This window comes from Arvicola amphibius, chromosome 13, assembly GCF_903992535.2.
Source record: "Arvicola amphibius chromosome 13, mArvAmp1.2, whole genome shotgun sequence".
In the NCBI taxonomy this organism is placed as follows: Eukaryota; Metazoa; Chordata; class Mammalia; order Rodentia; family Cricetidae; genus Arvicola; species Arvicola amphibius.
In genome coordinates this window covers 51,809,454-51,829,341 of record NC_052059.1, presented here as the reverse complement: position 1 = coordinate 51,829,341, position 19,888 = coordinate 51,809,454, and the positions used below count along the sequence as shown (strand labels likewise).

The 19,888-nt window shown below is 45.2% G+C and overlaps 1 protein-coding gene across 1 annotated transcript in view; it reads right to left on the bottom strand.

Annotated features, from left to right (window-relative positions):
• Window positions 1–2,197: 2,197 nt before the first annotated feature.
• Window positions 2,198–19,888, bottom strand: part of LOC119799813 (guanylate cyclase soluble subunit beta-2-like) — a 56,084-nt gene continuing 38,393 nt past the window's right edge. The window contains exons 9-15 of the mRNA XM_042054080.1: window positions 14,702–15,022; window positions 11,951–12,099; window positions 8,954–9,100; window positions 7,953–8,107; window positions 6,456–6,607; window positions 2,566–2,715; window positions 2,198–2,343 (exon numbers count right to left, since the gene is read on the bottom strand). Of these exons, the coding sequence (XP_041910014.1) occupies window positions 2,198–2,343; window positions 2,566–2,715; window positions 6,456–6,607; window positions 7,953–8,107; window positions 8,954–9,100; window positions 11,951–12,099; window positions 14,702–15,022 (1,220 nt within the window). The remainder of the gene's footprint in view (window positions 2,344–2,565; window positions 2,716–6,455; window positions 6,608–7,952; window positions 8,108–8,953; window positions 9,101–11,950; window positions 12,100–14,701; window positions 15,023–19,888) is intronic.

Here is a 19,888-nt window from a genome sequence, read left to right as displayed (position 1 = left end):
CAGCCCCCTCCTCCCCCCCCCCCCCCGGTTTCAATGGCACCTTTTAAGATGACTCAGGCGGTTGGTTGACGTACCATGATCACGTCTGGAGGTTAAACAGCCACGCATCTCTGAATGCTCATCGCACAGTTAATTATTCTTGAATTTTTTTGTGCTCTCAGAACGTATTCTATGTATTTAATGGTCCCTCGGGGAGCACCAGGTGCTTTGGTCCCGCAGACAGGGCCAGTTGTGTCAAACCTCTGCATCTGTCAGGCTTCTCTGTGTGACAAATAATTGCCTGATTTCCATTTGAAAGTGCAGCCCTGACATTGAGGCCACAGAAACCCACCAGGGATAAGAATGGCTTCCTGACACCTCCGAGAGGGATGGGAGTGGGCAGAATAAGCACGTTCCCCAAATGAACGCTTGCCTTCCTAGGGGCCGGGTCTGAATTTACAGCTGCAGATGAAGTGCTCCCAGGGAACAAACCAAAAGGAATAAAGAAAACGAAAGCTACAGATTAGCAGGAGTCTGTCGCAGCCAGATGGTCCTCTGCGGAGAACGAGTTCCTCCGCTTGCTTTCTCGGGCTCTCTGCGGAACGGACAGACGACAGTGATCTCACCCCTCAGCCAGGCAACCAGCGAGTGGCTCCTTTTCTTTCTCACACAACTTGAGCTGAAGGAAAAGTTGGAAGTGAAAGAAAGAGACTAAGAAGGGACAGGGAAGCCAGAAGCTGGGGAAGAATGAATAAGTCTTAGCCCAGGAGAGAGATAAGACACCAGGAATTGGAATCAGCTGGACACAGAGGGCCCTTGGAGAAGAAAGAGACTGACCGGGGCCCCAGCAGATGGCCCTCTCCTCCTCAGTGCCCGAGAACTTCGCCTCCATCATCCAGGACTGCCGTGGTATGCAGGACAGTGGGAGCAGCGGTGTTGTGGTTCTTAGAAACGCAGGTTTTGAGTTCCATGACCCTGAAGTGGAGAGTGTTTTTAACTTTGTATTTAGGAAACTGTCACCTCCCTCTGTGGCTAGAGGCCAATGAGTCTGTCAGTCATCGGTCTGAGGACCGGCCATCTGCCACCATCTGGATAGGCCGTGTCTGGGACAGGTGCCCTGAAGTGGTAGAAGCTAAGAGGGGTCTGAACAGGGCAGGGTTATGGGGTAAAATGATCCTGCCGAGCTGTAGCTGTAGCAGAAAGTTCCCTGGAACCTTCTGCTCTGGGAAGGGCTCGACCTAGAGTCATGCTGTCCAGCAAGCAAATCATTCACAGTTCATCAGCAAGTCTCTCATCAGAGTGACAGCCCGGGTCTGCTGGTGGCCATGAGGCGGACTCCAGATGCTTCCATGAGAACACAGCATGTACGTACAGGTGTGTGGGACATAGACCGTCCCTGAGCTAATTGATTCAGTAAGAGTTCATACCACTCCTGGATTCTGGGGCCTCAACCCGCAGAAGATTCCAGACCAAATGAAGGTGTATTGGAGGTGTGAGGAGCCCTGTGAGCCTTTTATCAGCCTGGCCAAGCTTCCCAAGTGTGGTGGTTTGAATGAGAATGGCCCTCCTTCCCCATGTGCCAGTGAGGGACTCGTACATCTCTGGTACTGGAAACCCCAAATAAACCTCCCTTCTATATGTCGCCTTGGTCATGGTGTTTTAACAAAGAATAGAAAAGTAACAACACACCCAACACTGGGAAGATCGTCTCTAGCAGTGTTTAATAGGATAAATGGCGGCTCCAGAGTGATGTGTGGAGAATCCAGAAAGTAAAATGGCTTCCTTTCACTGGCCCAGTACCTTCCCCCGCTCAGCTGTCTTAGTGGGTAACAGTTTAGGAACTGCAGGGTCTGGGCCTCTCTTCTCCAGCTTCTCTTCTTTTCCTTCCCGCTTCCAGTTAAATGGCATGCTGGACCCCAAGGTCAGGGTGTCCTGTGAAGATGGGCCCTAGGACACCCACTCAGAGGTAGGGATTGGGAAGTCGTGGAGCTGAGAGCAAGCAAACAGCAACAGACCCAGAGACCAAGTCAATATCTAAGACAGATACAGCTCCAGCCTGTTTGTGGCTGGCCGTGACCCATTACTACAAAGCATTTTCCAAACCTCGCAGAAAGAGATGCAATGGAAACATTTTGGACTTCCAAATTATTCTAAGTTAATTGTCTTCGCTGCCATTGATGAAAAGAAATGAGTCACATAGGTTCGCCTTTTCTCCTGATCACAAAACAACACAGAAGACAGACGGCACGGGACCACTAGCAGGGAAACTTGTCTTGGTCTGATCTGGCGGTGGCTGGCCATTGGCTGCATCCATGGATTCTGGCCCTGCCACGGGGCTCCCAGCAGGTGTGACTTCATCAGACACTGAAACAAGACAGAAGTGTCAGTGGATAAGCTTCCAGCTGGTTTCCCTGCGCCAGGGGTGGGCACTATTGGAGCCAGGCTCCTGGAAACACAACGTGGTCCCCCTCAGTATAATAAGGTCTTCCCAGCTACAATAGCTACACCCCCACTCCTCTCCGTAATTTTGTTCTGCTATGCTGTGCTAAAAATGTCATCATAAGTCTTTACCTCCGCACTACTCACGTGCCCTTGCTGGCATGTGACTGTCTGAGTGCTCTGAACAGCAAGGCCACAGGGGATGGGGTTCAGACCTGGGGCCGTGCACTGGGGTGTGTGACCCTGCTTGCCTGTGAGTGCCATGGTACTTACTCTCTGGGTCTCGTGTTTGCTCATCTGTAAAACGGGAGAAACTAATAAAGTGAGGACCTATATCAAGTGATTAGCACAATGTCCCACGTGGAGAGAAAACACCAACAGCCAATTTCTCTACCTGTGGGAGGCCAGAGGGCAGGCTGGGGACACAGCAGCCTCTGGGATGTGAGCCAGGAGAGGAGGGGGGAGTGGGGTGAGAGAACTCTGGCTATAGGAGGCGTCTCTCAGAGGCTCTCTCTCCCCCTGCTGCTGCCCACCCTGCAACAGCTGAGATTTCAGCCACGTGGCATCTCCATTTTCTTTTCTATGATAATCATTGTTCTGGATGCACTTAAGTTTAAAAAGGCTCCTGTGTTAAATAGAGACTCACATCCATCTAACATCCTAGAAAGCAATCAATCAAATCTGCTCTCCCTCCCCAAATTTGTGAGTAGGATTTCTGTGGCCTGGGATAGGGCTGGTAGCGCCTCAGGCTTCTTTGCCAGTCTGCCTCGTGGTCTGTTTCGCTTTAAGATCTGAAGAGGATTAGGCAGGTTCCAGCACAACCAGACTGCAACAAGCCCTGTTTGATAAAGTCTTTAGTGAATATGAGGCGAGTGCTCTGGGACTTCTGGACCTATTGCCAGTCGTGAACCCTCAGATCCAGAATCAAAGAAGACCTGGAGAGGCAGAGCCTGCCTTGGGACAACTCAAGTAGACAAATTATACCTAGAACTTAAAACGGAGGGTCTAAAGTGACAAGAAATCAAGGTCCACAGAACTCTCAAATGCACACAACTTTTTCGCATATGGCATTCTTATAGAACATGGCCAATGTGGCGTGGCTGAGTATAGGCTCCCCTAGTTAAAGTTCATCTGATAGTCTAGCTTCCCCTCTCCCCCAGTACTTGGTGTGCATGAAGGCAACGCTCAGCTGGCAATTGTTACCTATTCAAGTCTTAGGGCTGACTTATTTTCTTTTGTTTTGTTTTGCTAATTTTATCATTCTTAATACCCCTCATTTCTTTCTCTTTTAATTATGGAGTTTATTGAACTACTAGGTTTCTTGGAAATCTGATCATTAAAATTTTAAAAGCGATTAAATTTCTCAGAAGTGGACCGTGCAAGGTGAATGCTTTGAAAGGGCTCGGGTTCACTTTTATGCTAGGATCACAGTGCAGAGATGCAGAACGCAAACTCAATGTTTTTTGTTTGTTTGTTTGTTTGTTTGTTTTGTCTGTTTGCTAATGAAAACACTTGGGGTTTAGAAGATGGTTCAGTGGGGGAAAGTTGCTTAAGTGTCAGGATTAGAATTCAAATCCCCAGAAGCCCCATAGAAGCTGTAAAGGTTGGTGGGTTTGAGAGTTTCCCCGTAATCCCAGCACAAAGGCATGAGAGGTGAAGACAGTGGATCTTGCAGCGAGATGGCTATCTGGACTCTGAAACACCTGGCTTCACATTTGGTGAGAGACCCTGCCTCAGTATATAAAGGCAAAGACATCTGATGCCAACCTCAGGCCTCCATACATGCGTGTGCATACACGCACGTGTGCATGTGTGCACACACGTGCACACACATACACACCTACCACCCTCCTTACCACCACCTTCCAAATCAGCATGTGTGTCCAGTGGGAACATGTGAGGAAAGAAAGACATGGGTTTGGGAAGAGTTTTAGTCGTACAGCAGTGTTCCTCTGACTTTGAGAAACTCCATCTGACTGTATGGAGATGGCAACCATGTATGGAGATGGCCACCATGGAAAAATGCCCAGCCTCCACTTCCCCCGAGGTCACCATGCCCCTTAGGAAGCAGGACCTTCCCAGATGTCTCCTGAGAGCTCCAAGCTTTTTCATTGCTGCTGGAGGCCTTGCCACTGTCCTTCACGGACCAGGGGCGACCCAAGAGCAAATATGCCTTGACCTAGAGCCTATGAGGTTTATGGCAGGCAACCCAAGACCGGTAGGAGGGAAGGGGCCAAGGTGAGGACAGTGTGTGAAAAGCGAAGAGATGGGTCTCATTTGAGGATCCTGCCCAGCGCTGTGCTCTTTATCTGCATGGTGCTCCCTAACTAAGGGGCTCAGGGAGGAGGCTGGCCTCTGCCCAGAGGAAGGAATATGCCAGAAGAACCTGCCAGCAGACAGAACTAGAAGGGCAGTGGTTTACATATCTAAGTAAACAAATCCCAGGTTCTCTCTGGAAAGCACTGGGGATCTCTGCAGGTGAGTAGCACAGACCAGTGCAGGGTTTCAGTCAGACCTCGAAGGCTTCTGCCCTGCCCTTGTGTCTCCCACCATGACACCCCAACTTCCATCACTTCAAACACACCAACAAGGAAGAGGAATGGCAAAAAATAACCTCTGTAATATGAGAATGGCATGATGGGAGGGAGGGAGGGAGGTTGTTTGTGGGAAAGGTGCCAGAGTCTAGAAATGGAGACCCGAACACCTATGAGCATTGGTCCTGGTGACTTAAGTCAGGGTTTCCTGTAGTTTTTTTTTTTTCTTAGACCCTTCCATTTCAGTGTCTCCACCTGGAGAGCGGCCTAAACCAGCCTCTGCTCACAGGGATGTTCAGCTGAACTGAAGCTAGAACAAAAGGCCATGAAAGTCAATCTTAAAGTTCTGCGAACGGCCATCTCTTTGTTGGAACCACAACACTTTTAAAGAGAGGGGCTGTATTTGGTGTGTCCCCAAGAGTCACCGTGCATGTTAGCTATGTGAACAAGAGGCTCCTGGGTTGAGAGCTTTTCATTTGGGGTGCTCTAGAGCAGCTGGAGATCAGCAAGTGTCAGACTAAACCCACTTCCTTGTCTTGCTTTCTTCAAAGGTAACAGGAATTTCCCCTGCTATAGAATTTCCTCTCAGACCAGCATTTTCCTCTTAATCAGGGCAGCAGCTGCAGGGGATGAATCAAGTCTGCTTTGCAGCGCCGGGAACCTCACTGTTGGATTCTAGCTTCTGTTTTGGTCACCACAAGCAAAACAGTGGCTCTTTGGTCCAACTCAGCCCCAGGTTATTTCCCCCAACGTCCCACTGTCTCGTCATTCTTCGAGCTTAGTGAGCTATGATTTTTATCCCTCTTTCCAAGTGGAAGGTTCTAGTGTGTGTGGAAAGCCTGCTCAGGAGCCTCTGCTAGGGTGAAGAGGTAGGGGAAGCACTCAGAGTAATTTCCTAGCACAAGAGCATCTGTGGGAAAGTTCATCGCTTGGATACACAAGCGCCATGGAAACGGATGCAGGTGAGAACTTGCCTCAGGATGTGAGTGTCCAGGGAAAGATTGCTGAGCTGATCATTGCAGGTGTCCACTGCTTAGATGGTAGCAGCATTGTGGAGGGTAGCATGCTACCATGTGGATGGTATCGGCATTGTGGAGCGTGGGATGCTGCCACGTGGATGGTATCGGCATTGTGGAGCATGGGATGCTGCCACGTGGGTGGTATCAGCATTGTGGAGCATGGGATGCTGCCACGTGGGTGGTATCAGCATTTGTGGAGCGTGGGATGCTGCCACGTGGGTGGTATCAGCATTGTGGAGGGTGGGATGCTGCCACGTAGATGGTATCAGCGTTGTGGAGCGTGGGATGTTGCCACGTGCATGGTATCAGCATTGTGGAGGGTGGGATGCTACCTTGTGGATGGTATCAGCATTGTGGAGCATGGGATGCTGCCACATGGATGGTAGCAGCATCGTGGGGGGTGGGATGCTGCCACGTTAGACACCTCTGCAGAGCTCAGTGAGGAACACCCGGCACCGAGGACAAGTCTTGTGGAAGTGCTTACCTTTCTGATGGGCGAGAGCTGTAGGTCGCCCCATGATCTCGTCCTCGGTGGCATTCAGATTCTGGATCAGAAAGTACGTGGTCATTTTGCCTTTCCCTTTCACTTCGATCTCACCTCTCTTGACAATTTCAAACCCTTTGTTTTCCAGGGCTCTATATAGAGAAAAACAAAATGTGCCAAATACCGAAGATCACAGACCCACAGCGGAAGAGGGAGGATCTGAGGTGATAACCTTCTAGAGCCTGTTAGGACATCAGGGTGAGGGACTCGATGGGGAAGGAGGGAGGCAGGAAGGGCCAGTGTTCTGAGCAGGGTGCCAAAGGTTGGGAGTGGGTACAGGGGACCCACACTTGTTTCTCCCTACTGCTTGATCTTTACTCCCCAGCACCCTAGTTTTCTCTAAATCCTTGTTCAGGTTTCAGCTCGAGCATCTCCATAAAACCTTTCTGGATACGGACCCTTCCCAACCTCCCATGGCCCATGCTCTCGGTCTACTGTGGGGGAGTGGAATGGTCAGAGTGGAGTCTGCGCATCACCCAGCTCCTCCTGGCCTTCTCGGAGCTGAAGCAAGCTGTTAGCTGTTTTTCCTTTCTTTTGCTTCTAAGCCTCAATATCAGATTTCCACCTTACTCTTCTTTTATTGAAAATATTTTTTTCTACAATATTTTCTGATCAAGGTTTCCCCTCCTTCATCTTCTACAAAACCGTTCCCACCCATCCAACTCCAAGCCTTCTTTCTCTCTCTTTTTAGGAAACAGGGAAATTAAAACCAACAACAAAAAATTTACCGGAGTTTTTTTTTTTTTTAAGGGTGTTTCATGTAAGTAAGAGTAGCGTTGGTTTTTCTTCATGGAGCAGCTTAACAGCAAAGGAGCTGACCAATATGAAGGAACCTAGTCTAAGTGTGACTTATCCTAACCGCTCGAGAAATAGTGCCATTTGGTGCACACCTTCACGTGTGTTCTATTTCAATCGTAACCATGAATTCTCTTTCTTCCCCTACTAGACCAAGCCGACAAGATTTTTCTGGGAAAGACCAGAGAGTGACTGTTTCAGGCATTGTGAGCCACAGTCTCTGTCATGACTGCCTGACTCTGCCACTCACAGACACATCAGTCATGGACGATGTATAAATAAAAACAAATGTCTTATATCAGAGAGACCTCACTGCTGAATTCTAGCTCTGCTTTGGGTACCACGAACAAAGCAGTCACCCCATCATCCAGCTCAGCAGTGGGTGATTTTCCCAAAGTCCCACTTTCTTGTCCAATAAAACTATTTCCAAAACCAAGCAACAGTTTGGATTTGGCCTGGGGGTTGTAGAAAAAAAAAAAAACAAGTTATGGTAGAGGCCCCTCCCCACTTCCTGTCTGTAAGCCAGTAAAGCACAGAAGAAGAACCATCAACCTCTTTCCTGTCCTTCCCATGCTGCTTGGCAGTCAGATGGTTTGGGGAAGCTGGAAGGACAGCGAAGCCACGGGTAAACCAATGGCCAACCTGTAGGCCGTGGGGCTCAGATGCACTTTGTTGGGAAGCCCATGACTTTCCATCCTAGAGGCTGTGTTGACAGTGTCACCAAACAAACAGTACCGCGGCATCTTGTCTCCCACAACACCTGCTAAGACTGGTCCCGTGTGGATTCCCACTCTGATCTGCACAGAGAGAACATCACTGAGAAGAGGACTTTGAATCTTCTTGCCTTTACTCTGAAGGCACGGTTTAGCTAAGATGAAAACACATCTACTGGAGTGGTTAGCTCCACGAAGTTTGACAAGTGCACGTTTTGCTGCAATCATAAGGTGATACCTTGTGTTATAAAGTAAACACATATTTAATTTTCTACCAAACCAAAAATGCCCCGAATTTTCCAAGGTTGATTCTCCAGTTCTCCATTTATATCAGTAACGGTACACACCTCAGCTGTGCTCTGAGCTATCAGGGACATGTGGGCATGCATTTTCCCAAGCAGAAATCTCCAGCTGCTCGGTAAAGCCAAGCCACCTGAAGTGATGCTTGAACAAAAAAAAAAAAAAAAAAAAGCAGGAATTACAAATGAGGAGCACTCAGCACCGTCCTATTACAAAGAAGAGTATCCATGAGTCCCAGGAAAATCTCAGAGCAAACAGCCTGTTCTGGAGCCTGGGGGAGCTGAGCTTCTTCTAAGCTTTCCTGCTTAGGAGCGTAAGCAAAAAAAGAATACTTCTAATTTTTTTTTTTTTTTTTTTGTTTTTCGAGACAGGGTTTCCCTGTAGTTTCTAGAGCCTGTCCTGGAACTAGCTCTTGTAGACCAGGCTGGCCTCGAACTCAGAGATCCGCTTGCCTCTGCCTCCCGAGTGCTGGGATTAAAGGCGTGCACCACCACCGCCCGGCCTAAGAATACTTCTGATAGAGGATGTAATGCCAATGGTGTAGCATACCCCAAGTCTACCCGAGCAGACCAGAGCTTTACTCTCGTGTGTTATATTTTGTCTCGAGTGAAGCCCTCCTTTGCTCCCTACCTGGATGGGCTCTCCAGTGACAGGATTCATCACTTCTTCTGCAGAAATTCTCATCCCCAAAGCAAAATTAGCGACTCTCTGGGCATGGCTCTCGACAGGCACTGGTACTCCGCCTACCACCATGTAAGCATCACCGATAGTTTCCACCTGCCAGGGCAAAAACAGAATAAAATAAAATAAAATAAAGTGTCCAAAGTGTTCAGGGAGTTTCCTTCATGTCCCATCCAAATAACTATATGTGCCTCTCATTGACAACAAGCTATATTGATTCTTTGCTGGGGGAAAAGAGGAGTAGGAAGGAGAAGGAACACAAGGCGGCCAAGAGATCTTTCTAATTTTGTTTTGTTTTACGTTTGATACCAGGGATGGCACCCAGGATCTCACATGGCTAGGCAAGCCGTACCCCCAACCTCCTTACTGGTTTGAGTAAAAATGAGTCCCAGAGATGTCGTGCAATTTTGTTTGTGTTTTAACAAATAAAGCTTGCCTAAAGATCAGCGGCAGATCTAAGCCTCTAGAGGCCAGAAAGTGGTGACACACACCTTTAATCCTAGGACTCAAAAGACAGAGGCAGAGTTTTCTCTGTGAGTTCAAGGCCACCCTGGGTTACATGAGATTGACTCTGTCTAAAAGAGAAACAGATCACACAAAGGTGATCCCAGCACTTGGGATCACACAGCTTTATTTAAAATTGTTTGTTTAAATTTGTTTAAGATACATATTTTTCTCTGCTCCCCATTTTTCTCCCCCCTCACCTTCTACCCTCTCCCATGGTCCCCATGATCCCAGTTTACTCAAGAGATCTTGTCTTTTTCTACTTCCCATGTACATTAGATCCATGTATGTCTCTTTTAGGGTCCTCTTTGTTGTCTAGGTTCTCTGGGGTTTTGAACTGTAGGCTTTTTTTCTTTGCTTTATGTCTAAAAGCCACTATGAGTGAGTACATATTATAACTGTCTTCCTGGGTCTGGGTTACCTCACTCAATTTGGTGTTTTCTAGATCCATCCATTTGCCCACAAATTTCAAGATGTCATTATTTTCCTCTGCTGTGTAGTATTCCATCACGTAAATATACCACATCTTCTTTATACATGCTTTGGTGGAGGGGCATTTAGGTTGTTTCCAGGTTCTAATTATTACAAATAATGCTGCTATGACCATAATTGAGCACATGTCCTTGTGGCATGATTGAGCATCATTTGGGTATATACCCAAAAGTGGTATTGCTGGGTCTTGAGATAGATTGTTTCCTAATTTTCTGAGAAATTGCTATGCTGATTTCCAAAGCAGCTGTACAAGTTTGCACTTCCACCAGCAATGGAGGAGTGTTCCCTTTACCCAACATCCTCTCCAGCATAAGCTGTCATCAGTGTTTTTGATCTTGGCCATTCTTACAGGTATAAGATGGAATCTCAGAGTTGTTTTGATTTGCATTTCTCTGATAGCTAAGGATGTTGAGCATTTTCTTAAGTATCTTTCAGCCATTTTAGATCCATCTGTTGAGAATTCTCTGTTTATGTCCATCCCCTACTTTTTATGGTATTATTTGTTCTTTTGATGACCAATTTCTTGAGTTCTTTGTATATTTTGGAGATCAGACCTCTGTCTGATGTGGGGTTGGTGAAGATCTTTTCCCATTCTGTAGACTGCCATTTTGTCTTGTTGACTGTGTCCTTTGCTTTACAGAAGCCTCTCAGTTTCAGGAGGTCCCATTTATTGTTTCTCTCAGTGTCTGTGCTGCTGGGGTTATATTTAGGAAGTGGTCTCCTGTGCCAAGGCGTTCAAGTGTATTTCCCACTTTCTCTTCTATGAGGTTCAGTGTGGCTGGTTTTATGTTGAGGTCTCTGATCCATTTGGACTTGAGTTTTGTGCATAGTGATAGATATGGATCTATTTTCATTCTGCATGTTGATATCCAGTTATGCCAGCACCATTTGTTGAATATGGTTTTTTTCATTTTATGTTTTTTTCTTCTTTGTTAAAAAATCAAGTGTTTGTTGGTGTATGGATTGATATCCAAGTCTTCGATTTGGTTCCATTGGTCCTCCTGTCTGTTCTTATGCCAATACCAGGCTGTTTTTAATACTGTAGCTCTGTAATAGAGTTTGAAGTCAGGGATTATGATGCCTCCAGAAGTTCTTTTATTGTACAGAACTGTTTTGGCTATCTTGGGTTTTTTGCATTTCCATATGAAATTGAGGGTTTTTTTTTTTTGTTTTTTTTTTTTTTTTTTTTTTTTGAGGTTTGTGAAGAATTTTTCTGGGACTTTTCCGGGCATTGCATTGAATCTGTAGATAGCTTTTAGTAATATTTTTATTTTTACTATGTTAATTCTACCTACCCAAGAGCATGGGTGATCTTTCCATTTTCTGGGTCTTCTTCAGTTTCTTTTTCCAAAGATTTAAATTTAATGCCAGCACTAGGAATGTAGAGATAGGAAGAGCAGAGAGGAATATAAGGTGAAAGGAGACGGGGAGCTCACTGCAGTCTGAGGATGAAGTCTGAGAAGACAGTCTGAGGACAGGATCGTCCCTTGTGTCTGAGCATTGGTAGAGGTAAAATATCTCTCTAGTGACTGGCTGCACTGCTTCTCTGATCTGTCAGCTTTCACCCCCCAATATCTGACTCCAGGTTTTATTTATTAAGATCAATTAGAATTCATGCCACACAGAGAAGATGAAGTTCCTAGGTAGTCACATGATGTTCTATATCAGATAATGAATTATGTGGCTGAAACTCTGCTGAGCAGGAGATTGATGCCTGGGACAGTGATGATTGTTGCCCCTGGGTACTAAAGCACCACCTGACCATGGGCATTCTAAAGGAATTCCTACACACTTCTGAATCCCTGCGTGCCTCTCCTTCTCAGACTGGTGTAGATGCAGGAAGGGAAGACAGGCTCAAGTGCTTCCCTCCTGGCCTGATTTCAGAAGGCGCACGCGCACACACACACACACACACACACACACACACACACACACACACACCACACTTACTTTGTAGACTTCGTGAACACTGGTTAGCCTGTCAAACTTGGAGTACATTGTGTTCAGCATGTTCACTATTTGGATAGGTTCACAGGCTGCACAGATGTTGGTAAATGTTACCACATCACTGAAAAGGATTGTACACGTTTCAAATTCTCCTGCAACAGAAATGAGGTCAGCGGTAGCCAAGGATACAGGATAATAATTCTACAAATTTTTAATCCAATGTCTTTTGAAGACCAAGACTGCCTGCCCTCTGGGGGAAAGGAACTGATGTCATTCCCTCTTCCCATCTAGTCAACAGATATGAACACATACATTGGGTCCCTACTGTGAGACAGCATTGTTCCACAAGAGTCATATTGCAAAGAAATAAGCAGAAGGAGCCCTGGGTATTAGGGAGTTCCCCAGCTAGTGATGGAGGTAGGAATTTGAGTTAGCAAATGTCCCCCTGAGAAGTGAAGGTGCTGTGGGTTGAGAGAAATGGCCCCTTTGATCCAAAAGCAGAGCCTGCACTACAGAGATGCCAGCATTGGGTCTGGAGGAGTCTGTCTTGGCACAGTGGCACAGCTGCCACAGTCTTCTATTTCTTTCTCTCTTCTACCCTGGCCCCCAGTTACACTAATTTTCACATGGCAAACAATAATCTTGCTAATTAATAGTCACTTTTTTATTCTTGGTATACCTACAAATGGGATCATTCTCCGTCTGTGCCACCTCTGACCTTAGGCCCCCACGACTCCTGGTTTACTTGGGGTATCTCATCCCAGGGAGTGCCTCCTGCCTTGGGGCCGGCACATCTGCTGTCTCCTTGCCCGATGTACACTTTTCATCTCAGTGAGAACTAAGGTGGAGACTTACTGTTATCTGCTGCATGCTGGCTAGTGTGTACTAAGTGGACTGCCGAACCCTGGAATGCAGTGGGGGTCTCTCTTCACGTGACTCTACCGATCGTGCTTCTGTTCTTCTCAGACTTCTCCTTTTTTACTTTTTTTAAACTTTTTTCTTGTTCATTATGGCCATTTTTTTAGAGCCCTAGTTTGCATCTATATTGCTGTCATGAAACAGTGACTAAAACCAGCGTGGGAAGAAAGGGTTGCTTCCTCTTACAAGTCCCAGTTAACAATCAATCACGAGGAAAGATGAGGCAGGAACGGAAGCAGGAACTGAAGCAGAGACCATGGAGGAACTGCTTGCCCACTTGCTTCCAGGTTCACATTGAGCAACCTTTCTGATACAACCTAGGACCCATGCTCAGAGGTGACACCACCCACAGGGAGCTAGGCCACCCTCTATCAACCAAGAAAACACCCCTATAGACATGCCACGAGCCAATCTGATGGAGGCAATTCCTCAACTGAGATTCCCTCCTCCCAGGTGACTCTAGTTTATGTCAACTTGACAGAAATGAACCAGATGATCTTACGTTGTTGGTAGATTCTAGACGTATGTAGTTCTATGCTAGAACTTTCCCTCCAGGTCTGTCTACAATTCCCAACACTTGCTGCTCTTGTTAGGTGAAGTCCTGCAGCAATCTCACTCTCAACGTGTGTGTGTGTGTGTGTGTGCGTGTGTGTGCTCTGCATAGACATGAGAGTTCATATACATGAACCCACAGACCAGAAGAAGGAATGTACACCTTCCTCTCTGCTCCCTGACTTATTCTGCCTTGAAACAAGGTCGCTTACTGAACCAGAATCTCGCCTTTTCAGCCAGGCTGGCTGGCCAGCAAGCTCTTGCATCTACCTGTCTCCGTCTCCTCTGATCCAATGCTGGGGTTCTAGGTACATGCAGCCATACCCCTCTTTCATGTGGATGCTCACAATTTGAATTCCGTTTTTCTCACTGTATCAAGCTTCTGTGCACTCACGTGTTGCTTTTTATGAGGGTAATGGGGACTTGAACTCAGGTCTTCGTGTTTGCAGAACAAGTTGTCTTACCCACTGAGCCGTATTCCCAACTCCTTATTCCATCTTGAAATAAATTATAGCATGTTTTGATGTTATGACAACCTCAGAGCCCTCACCTATTACCCTCAGGATAAAATCTTGCTGGTCCCCCCTCACCTAGTCTCAGCCCAGGCCTTGCTCATGTGTGATAAGCTTCCAGTCTTCCCTCCCTTCCTTACTACATCGCAGTCAAACCCAGCATGTGTTAAACGAGCCATTCCACCTCTACTATAAGGAAAATGAACTTTCTGTGTGAGCAGGAAGGCTTGAGTTCAAATCCCCAACACCCACATGAAAAGCCTGTCCGAAAGTCTGAATGTGGCAAGAGGTAGATACTGGAGGATTTCTGAGGCTTGCTGCCCTCTACCATAACTCTAGTATCAGTGAGAGGCCTTGTCTCAAAAGAATAAGACAGAAAGGAGTAGAAAGAGGTAGCCATCTCTGAACTCCGTGTGTGAACAGGCATATGTACCAACACACACACACACACACACACACACACACACACACACGTCTATACACCCCCACACGCACCAGTGAGTCCTCACTGTCTATACAATAACATTTTCTATAAGAACCCAGAATCATTATTACACCCTCAGAGTCCCCTTGTCCAAAATAATCCACACTCCACTCTTGTGTTATCTTTTATTATCTTCAGTATAGAGAAGAGAAATAAAGATGTGGGTTAACCACTAAGCCCAAAATGATGCCATTTCTAAATGATAAAGCCACAAGTCAAGCCCAGATCTGCCTAGGTTCAGAGTCCACACCCCTTAGCATGAGCACAATCCTCCCTAGGGTACCTTACCTGCAGCCACCTTCTTGCCCTCCTTGAGCTGGTTGGCCACGTGTTCAGGCAGCATGGCATACAGCAAGGTCTCTGTCTTCTTCTTTTCAATGGCCAGGTGCTTGGAGAGGACTCGCAACTCCTCCTTCTTCTTCTCCAGCTGGCGGGACAACTCCATCTCTGCCAGTCTCTGCTGGTTGAGGAGAATGAGATCCCTGGTGGTGTCATGGGGAGCGATGTCAGAGAGATGCATCTTGCTCTCCTCCAGCTCTTGCAGACTGCGGAGCTTTGGAGAACACATGAAGATCATGCAGCGCAGAGACTCCATCCAGATCATCTGGCCTGCCCATCACAGAGAGGAATGTACCAACAGAGAATGTCCGACAGGGAATAGGAGGCCAGCATCACCCGTACCACATGCCCTTTAACCTCTGCACAGTCTGCCCCCTCCTTCTTAGCCATGTGTGAGAATCATCTGGACTTCCGTCTCCACTCTCATCTGTCTCTCTCTGCACAGTTCTGTAACTGTTGTTCTGAGCGTGAGGTGCCAACACCAGCTGCTATGTCTTCACTCTTCTCTGCTCTTCTACTGTCTTAAGGTGTTGACCTAACCAACCTTCTTTCTCCTGAAGCTTTTTACCACTGATTTATCTCTGGACTTTCCCTCCTTATTTGAAGTTTTTCTTTAGTCTGTGTCTAGCCTCTCCCCCTTTCTCTCACTTTCTTAAATGTTGCATTACCTAAGATTTTGAGTTCAGCTTCTCTCTCTCTCTCTCTCTCTCTCTCTCTCTCTCTCTCTGTCTGTCTTTCTCTGTGCGTGTGTGTTTATTTCTTTAAAAATTTTTATTTGTATGTAAGTATGTGTGTTTATGTTCCTGACTTGAGTGTAGATGTGTTGGATTCCCTGGAACCAGACCTACAGCCAATTGTGGACTGTTTGATGTGGGTCCTGGGAACTGAACTCGGGCCCTCTACAAGATCAAGTGCTTCCCTCCAGTTCCTTCCTTCCTTCCTTCCTTCCTTCCTTCCTTCCTTCCTTCCTTCCTTCCTTCACTCATGTATTTTTGATGTCAGGATATCACTCTGTAACCTGGGCTAATCTTATACTCATGGCAATCCCCCTGTCTGCCCCTCCCAAGTGCTGATATTATACATATGAGCCACCACTCTTGTCTGGGTTTTCTCTTTTAACATTATCCAGCTGTATCCTACACCACAATGACAATAAATCTGAGTCTCCTAAGAAATCTTGCTTCCCAGACTCAAACTGTGCATTTCTTTAAGAATATATATGATTATTAAGGTATCACAAAGCAGTACCCATTCATTACAGAAAAGGAAAAAACATAAGAGAATAGTGAATGTCATCTATAATAATCATATTGCAGATACATATTGACTCTTAAAATTCTGAATTACCCAAAGAGGCATTATCTGATATTTATTTTCAATTTGAATTTTGACATAAAACATATTTCCCTGTGGTATTTGGTACAGATATACAGCACAACTTTTGCTGACTATATTGGTCATGGTGTTTTATTTCAATTACAAGCCAGCATTGATTACATTATATCTAGTGTATCTCTCTATAAACAATACTCCTATGAACAAGCTAGAGACCTCTTTATGTATACCTATGCCTGTTTTGTTAAAGGATACACCCATGCATATGGTATTGCTTAGACAAAAGTGTGCTATATTTCTTGATGTTCTAGATACTCATTTCCAATTGTCCTCTGTGATGACGAGGCGGCTATGTTGATTTGTTTCCTCTGTTCCCCATTAGATGCTTGTGTGCGGGTGTCTGCATCTTGCTTCCTAGCATCTCTACAAATCTTTATCATGGAGTCTTGTCACTGAAGCATTAAGTACCAACCATTGACCTGGCACATGGTGGCATGAACTGACAAAATCCCTGTCCTCAAGGATTTTAGTCCTTGTCATTTCTCAGTTCCTCACACCTTCCTTACCAGTTTCCAAGCAAGAATGGTAATAATTGTCCTAAATAGTCTCTCATAACATCTACCCCATCCTGCCTTATAATGTTGTGATTTTGTCCTGAGAGTCATCCCTGGACTCTCACACCTCAACCTTCTCACCTGCACCCAGCAATGGCCATCACCTGCCCACCAGACTCCATTTCTCTAAACCATGGTCCATTCTTTGACGCACTTCTAGTCTCAAACCTCAAGTAGTATCCACAAGAGACCTTTTAAAGTGTTTCCAACTGCATGACAGAGGCCAGGTATTCATCTGGCTGCCTATGTCTCCAATCACTACACTTTACCATTAACTCAAACGTTCAGAACACCTTTTCCTGGGGCTTTTTCCTCAGCTCCGTTTGTACACACGTTTAACATAAATACAGATCAATCATCAGTCTAACGGGCAGCTCAAGGTGCCCCTGATAGCAGGTACAAAAATGTACTCACAGGACAAAGACCTAAACATAAGAGGAAAAGTATGAACTTCTTTGAAGAAAACAGAGGAAAATGGCTTTGGTTATGCCAATGATTTTGTGGCTGTGACAGTAAAAATACAGTCACAAAGAGTAATGCAGATGAATTAGACTACACTAAAATTTAAAACTTCTGTGCATCAAGAAACACAAACAATAAGCTCGGCCAACCCATAGGATGAGAGAATGTATTTGTAAATCATCTGTCCAATAAGGAGTTAATAACTATAATGCATAAAGAACCACTTCTCTCACACACAGTAAAATATTGACAAAAGACATGAATGAACATTTTGACAAATACATGAAGAAATTCTAGGAGCGATGGTATTGGCATAACTCTAACCAGGCAAATGAAAGACTTGTATAATGAAAACTTCAAGACACTGAAAAAGGAAATTGAAGAGGACACCAGGAGCTGGAAAGATCTCCCATGCTAATGGATCGGCAGGACTACTATTGTTATGATAGCTATCACACCATACTCATCTATATTTTCAATGCAGTCCACATTAAAATTCCAACACAATTCTTCACAGAAATTGTAAAAAAACAGTTTTCAACTTCTTATGGAAATATCAAAAACAACAACAACAAACTAACCAACCAAACAAACAAACGAACAAAAAACCCCACCCAGGATAGTTAAAACAAGCTGTAACAACAGAATAACTGCTGGAGGGATCACCATCCCAGATTTCAGGTTGTACTATATCTATAGTAATAAAAACAGCTTGGTATTGGCATAAAAGTAAACATGTCAGTCAATTGAATCAAATTGAAGGGCACCATATACTTAAGGGCACCTAGTTTTTGGTTTTTTTTTTAACAAAGAAGCAAAATAAGCAAATAAGTAAACATTGGAAAAATGCAGCATCTTCAACAAATGGCCAAACTGGATGGTATATGCCAAAGAATAAAAGCAGCTTCATTCTATCACCTTGTACAAATTCAACTCCAAATGGATTAAGGACCACAACATAAAACCAGATACTCATAATCTGGTAAATAAGAAAGTGGGGGATAGATTTAAACTCATTGGCACTATTTCTGAATAGTAGTACATCATTAGCACAGGCACTAAGACCAGCAATTAATAAACGGGACCCCATGGAGCTGAAAAACTTTTGTACATTAAAGGATTGTGTAATTTGGGTAAAGCAGTGACCTATGCAATGGGAAAAGATCATTACTAATTATACATCTGATAGAGAGTTTGAATCTAAAACATAAAATTGGACATCAAGAAAACAAATAACCCAATTTAAAAATGAGGTACAGAACCAAATAGGGTGTTCTCAAAAGATGAAACATGAATGACTGAGGAATACTTAAAGAAGTGTTCAGCATTCTTAGTCACCAGAAATATACAAACTAACACTACCTGAGTTTTCAGCTTACGTGAGTCAGAATGGTCAAGATCAATAACCAAATGGCAGCATACACTGGTGAAGATGTGGCCAAAGCAGAACACTTACTCATCACTAGTGGGAGTGAAGACTGGTACAGTGGCTGTGGAAATCAGTATGTCAGCTCCTCAGAAAAGTGGGAATTGATCTACCTCATGATGCAGCCATACCACTCTTGGGCATCTAAGGGACTCTACAGTCTACTACAGAGATATTTGTTTATGTCCACTGCTGTTCTATTCTCAAGACCCAGAAACTGGAAACAGCCTAGATGTCTATCAACTGATGAATAGATAATGAAAATGTCACACATTTACACAATATACTATTATTATAGATCATGAAATTGTCAGGTGAATGGATGGAGCTAGAGAATGGGAAACTGGAACAGGAGGATCGAATGGGGTGGGGGATTGGAGAGAACAGAAAAGGAAGGAATGTGGGGAGGAATAAGTAATACTAAAGGACATTTGAAAAACCATGTGAAAACCTCCAACTATAGAATCTTCCTAAATATATACAATATAAAAGGAATCTAGGGCCGGGCGGTGGTGGCGCATGCCTTTAATCCCAGCACTCGGGAGGCAGAGGCAGGCAGATCTCTGTGAGTTCGAGACCAGCCTGGTCTACAAGAGCTAGTTCCAGGACAGGCTCCAAAGCTACAGAGAAACCCTGTCTCAAAAAACCAAAAAAAAAAAAGGAATCTAAGTAGAGTAGACCAAATATTAGGTGAGACAATATGCCAAATAGGCTTTTATGACACTTGATAAAACCTCCAATGCCAGGATTGGATCTTGTTGAGATGTATTGCCAAGGCTGTTGGTAACTCTCCACAATCTGAGGGTGAGGCACTACTGCTAAAGAAAGCACATGTGTCACTGAACATGGAGAAGTCCAGCTGATGCCTAACTAGAAGCTTCACCCCTAGTGACTAGCATTCATGGTTCTAGAGGATACTCTGCATCATACAGGACTAAGGCAATCATCATCTTCCAGCTACAAGCTTTGCAAACCTCACCTGTGACCTGCCTCCAATATATATCTTTCTGTGTAATAGTGGCACAAGTGTTATAGGTGTAACAAACTACTTTGTGATTAGATTTAAGGCCCAGTCCTTGAGAAGGAACCCACTTCTGACACTGCTCAAATGGCCAAGAACCTTGGAACAGATAGGTCACGGGCATACTATTATTCTACTAAAGAAACATGACAAAAATGACTTCTAATGATACACAACCATACCCATAGATCAGTGCCTCACTCAAACCGCATCAAGAGAAGCTGCTTCTTGGAGCGGATGGGAAGCTAATGCAGAAACAGACAATGTACAAAGAGTAA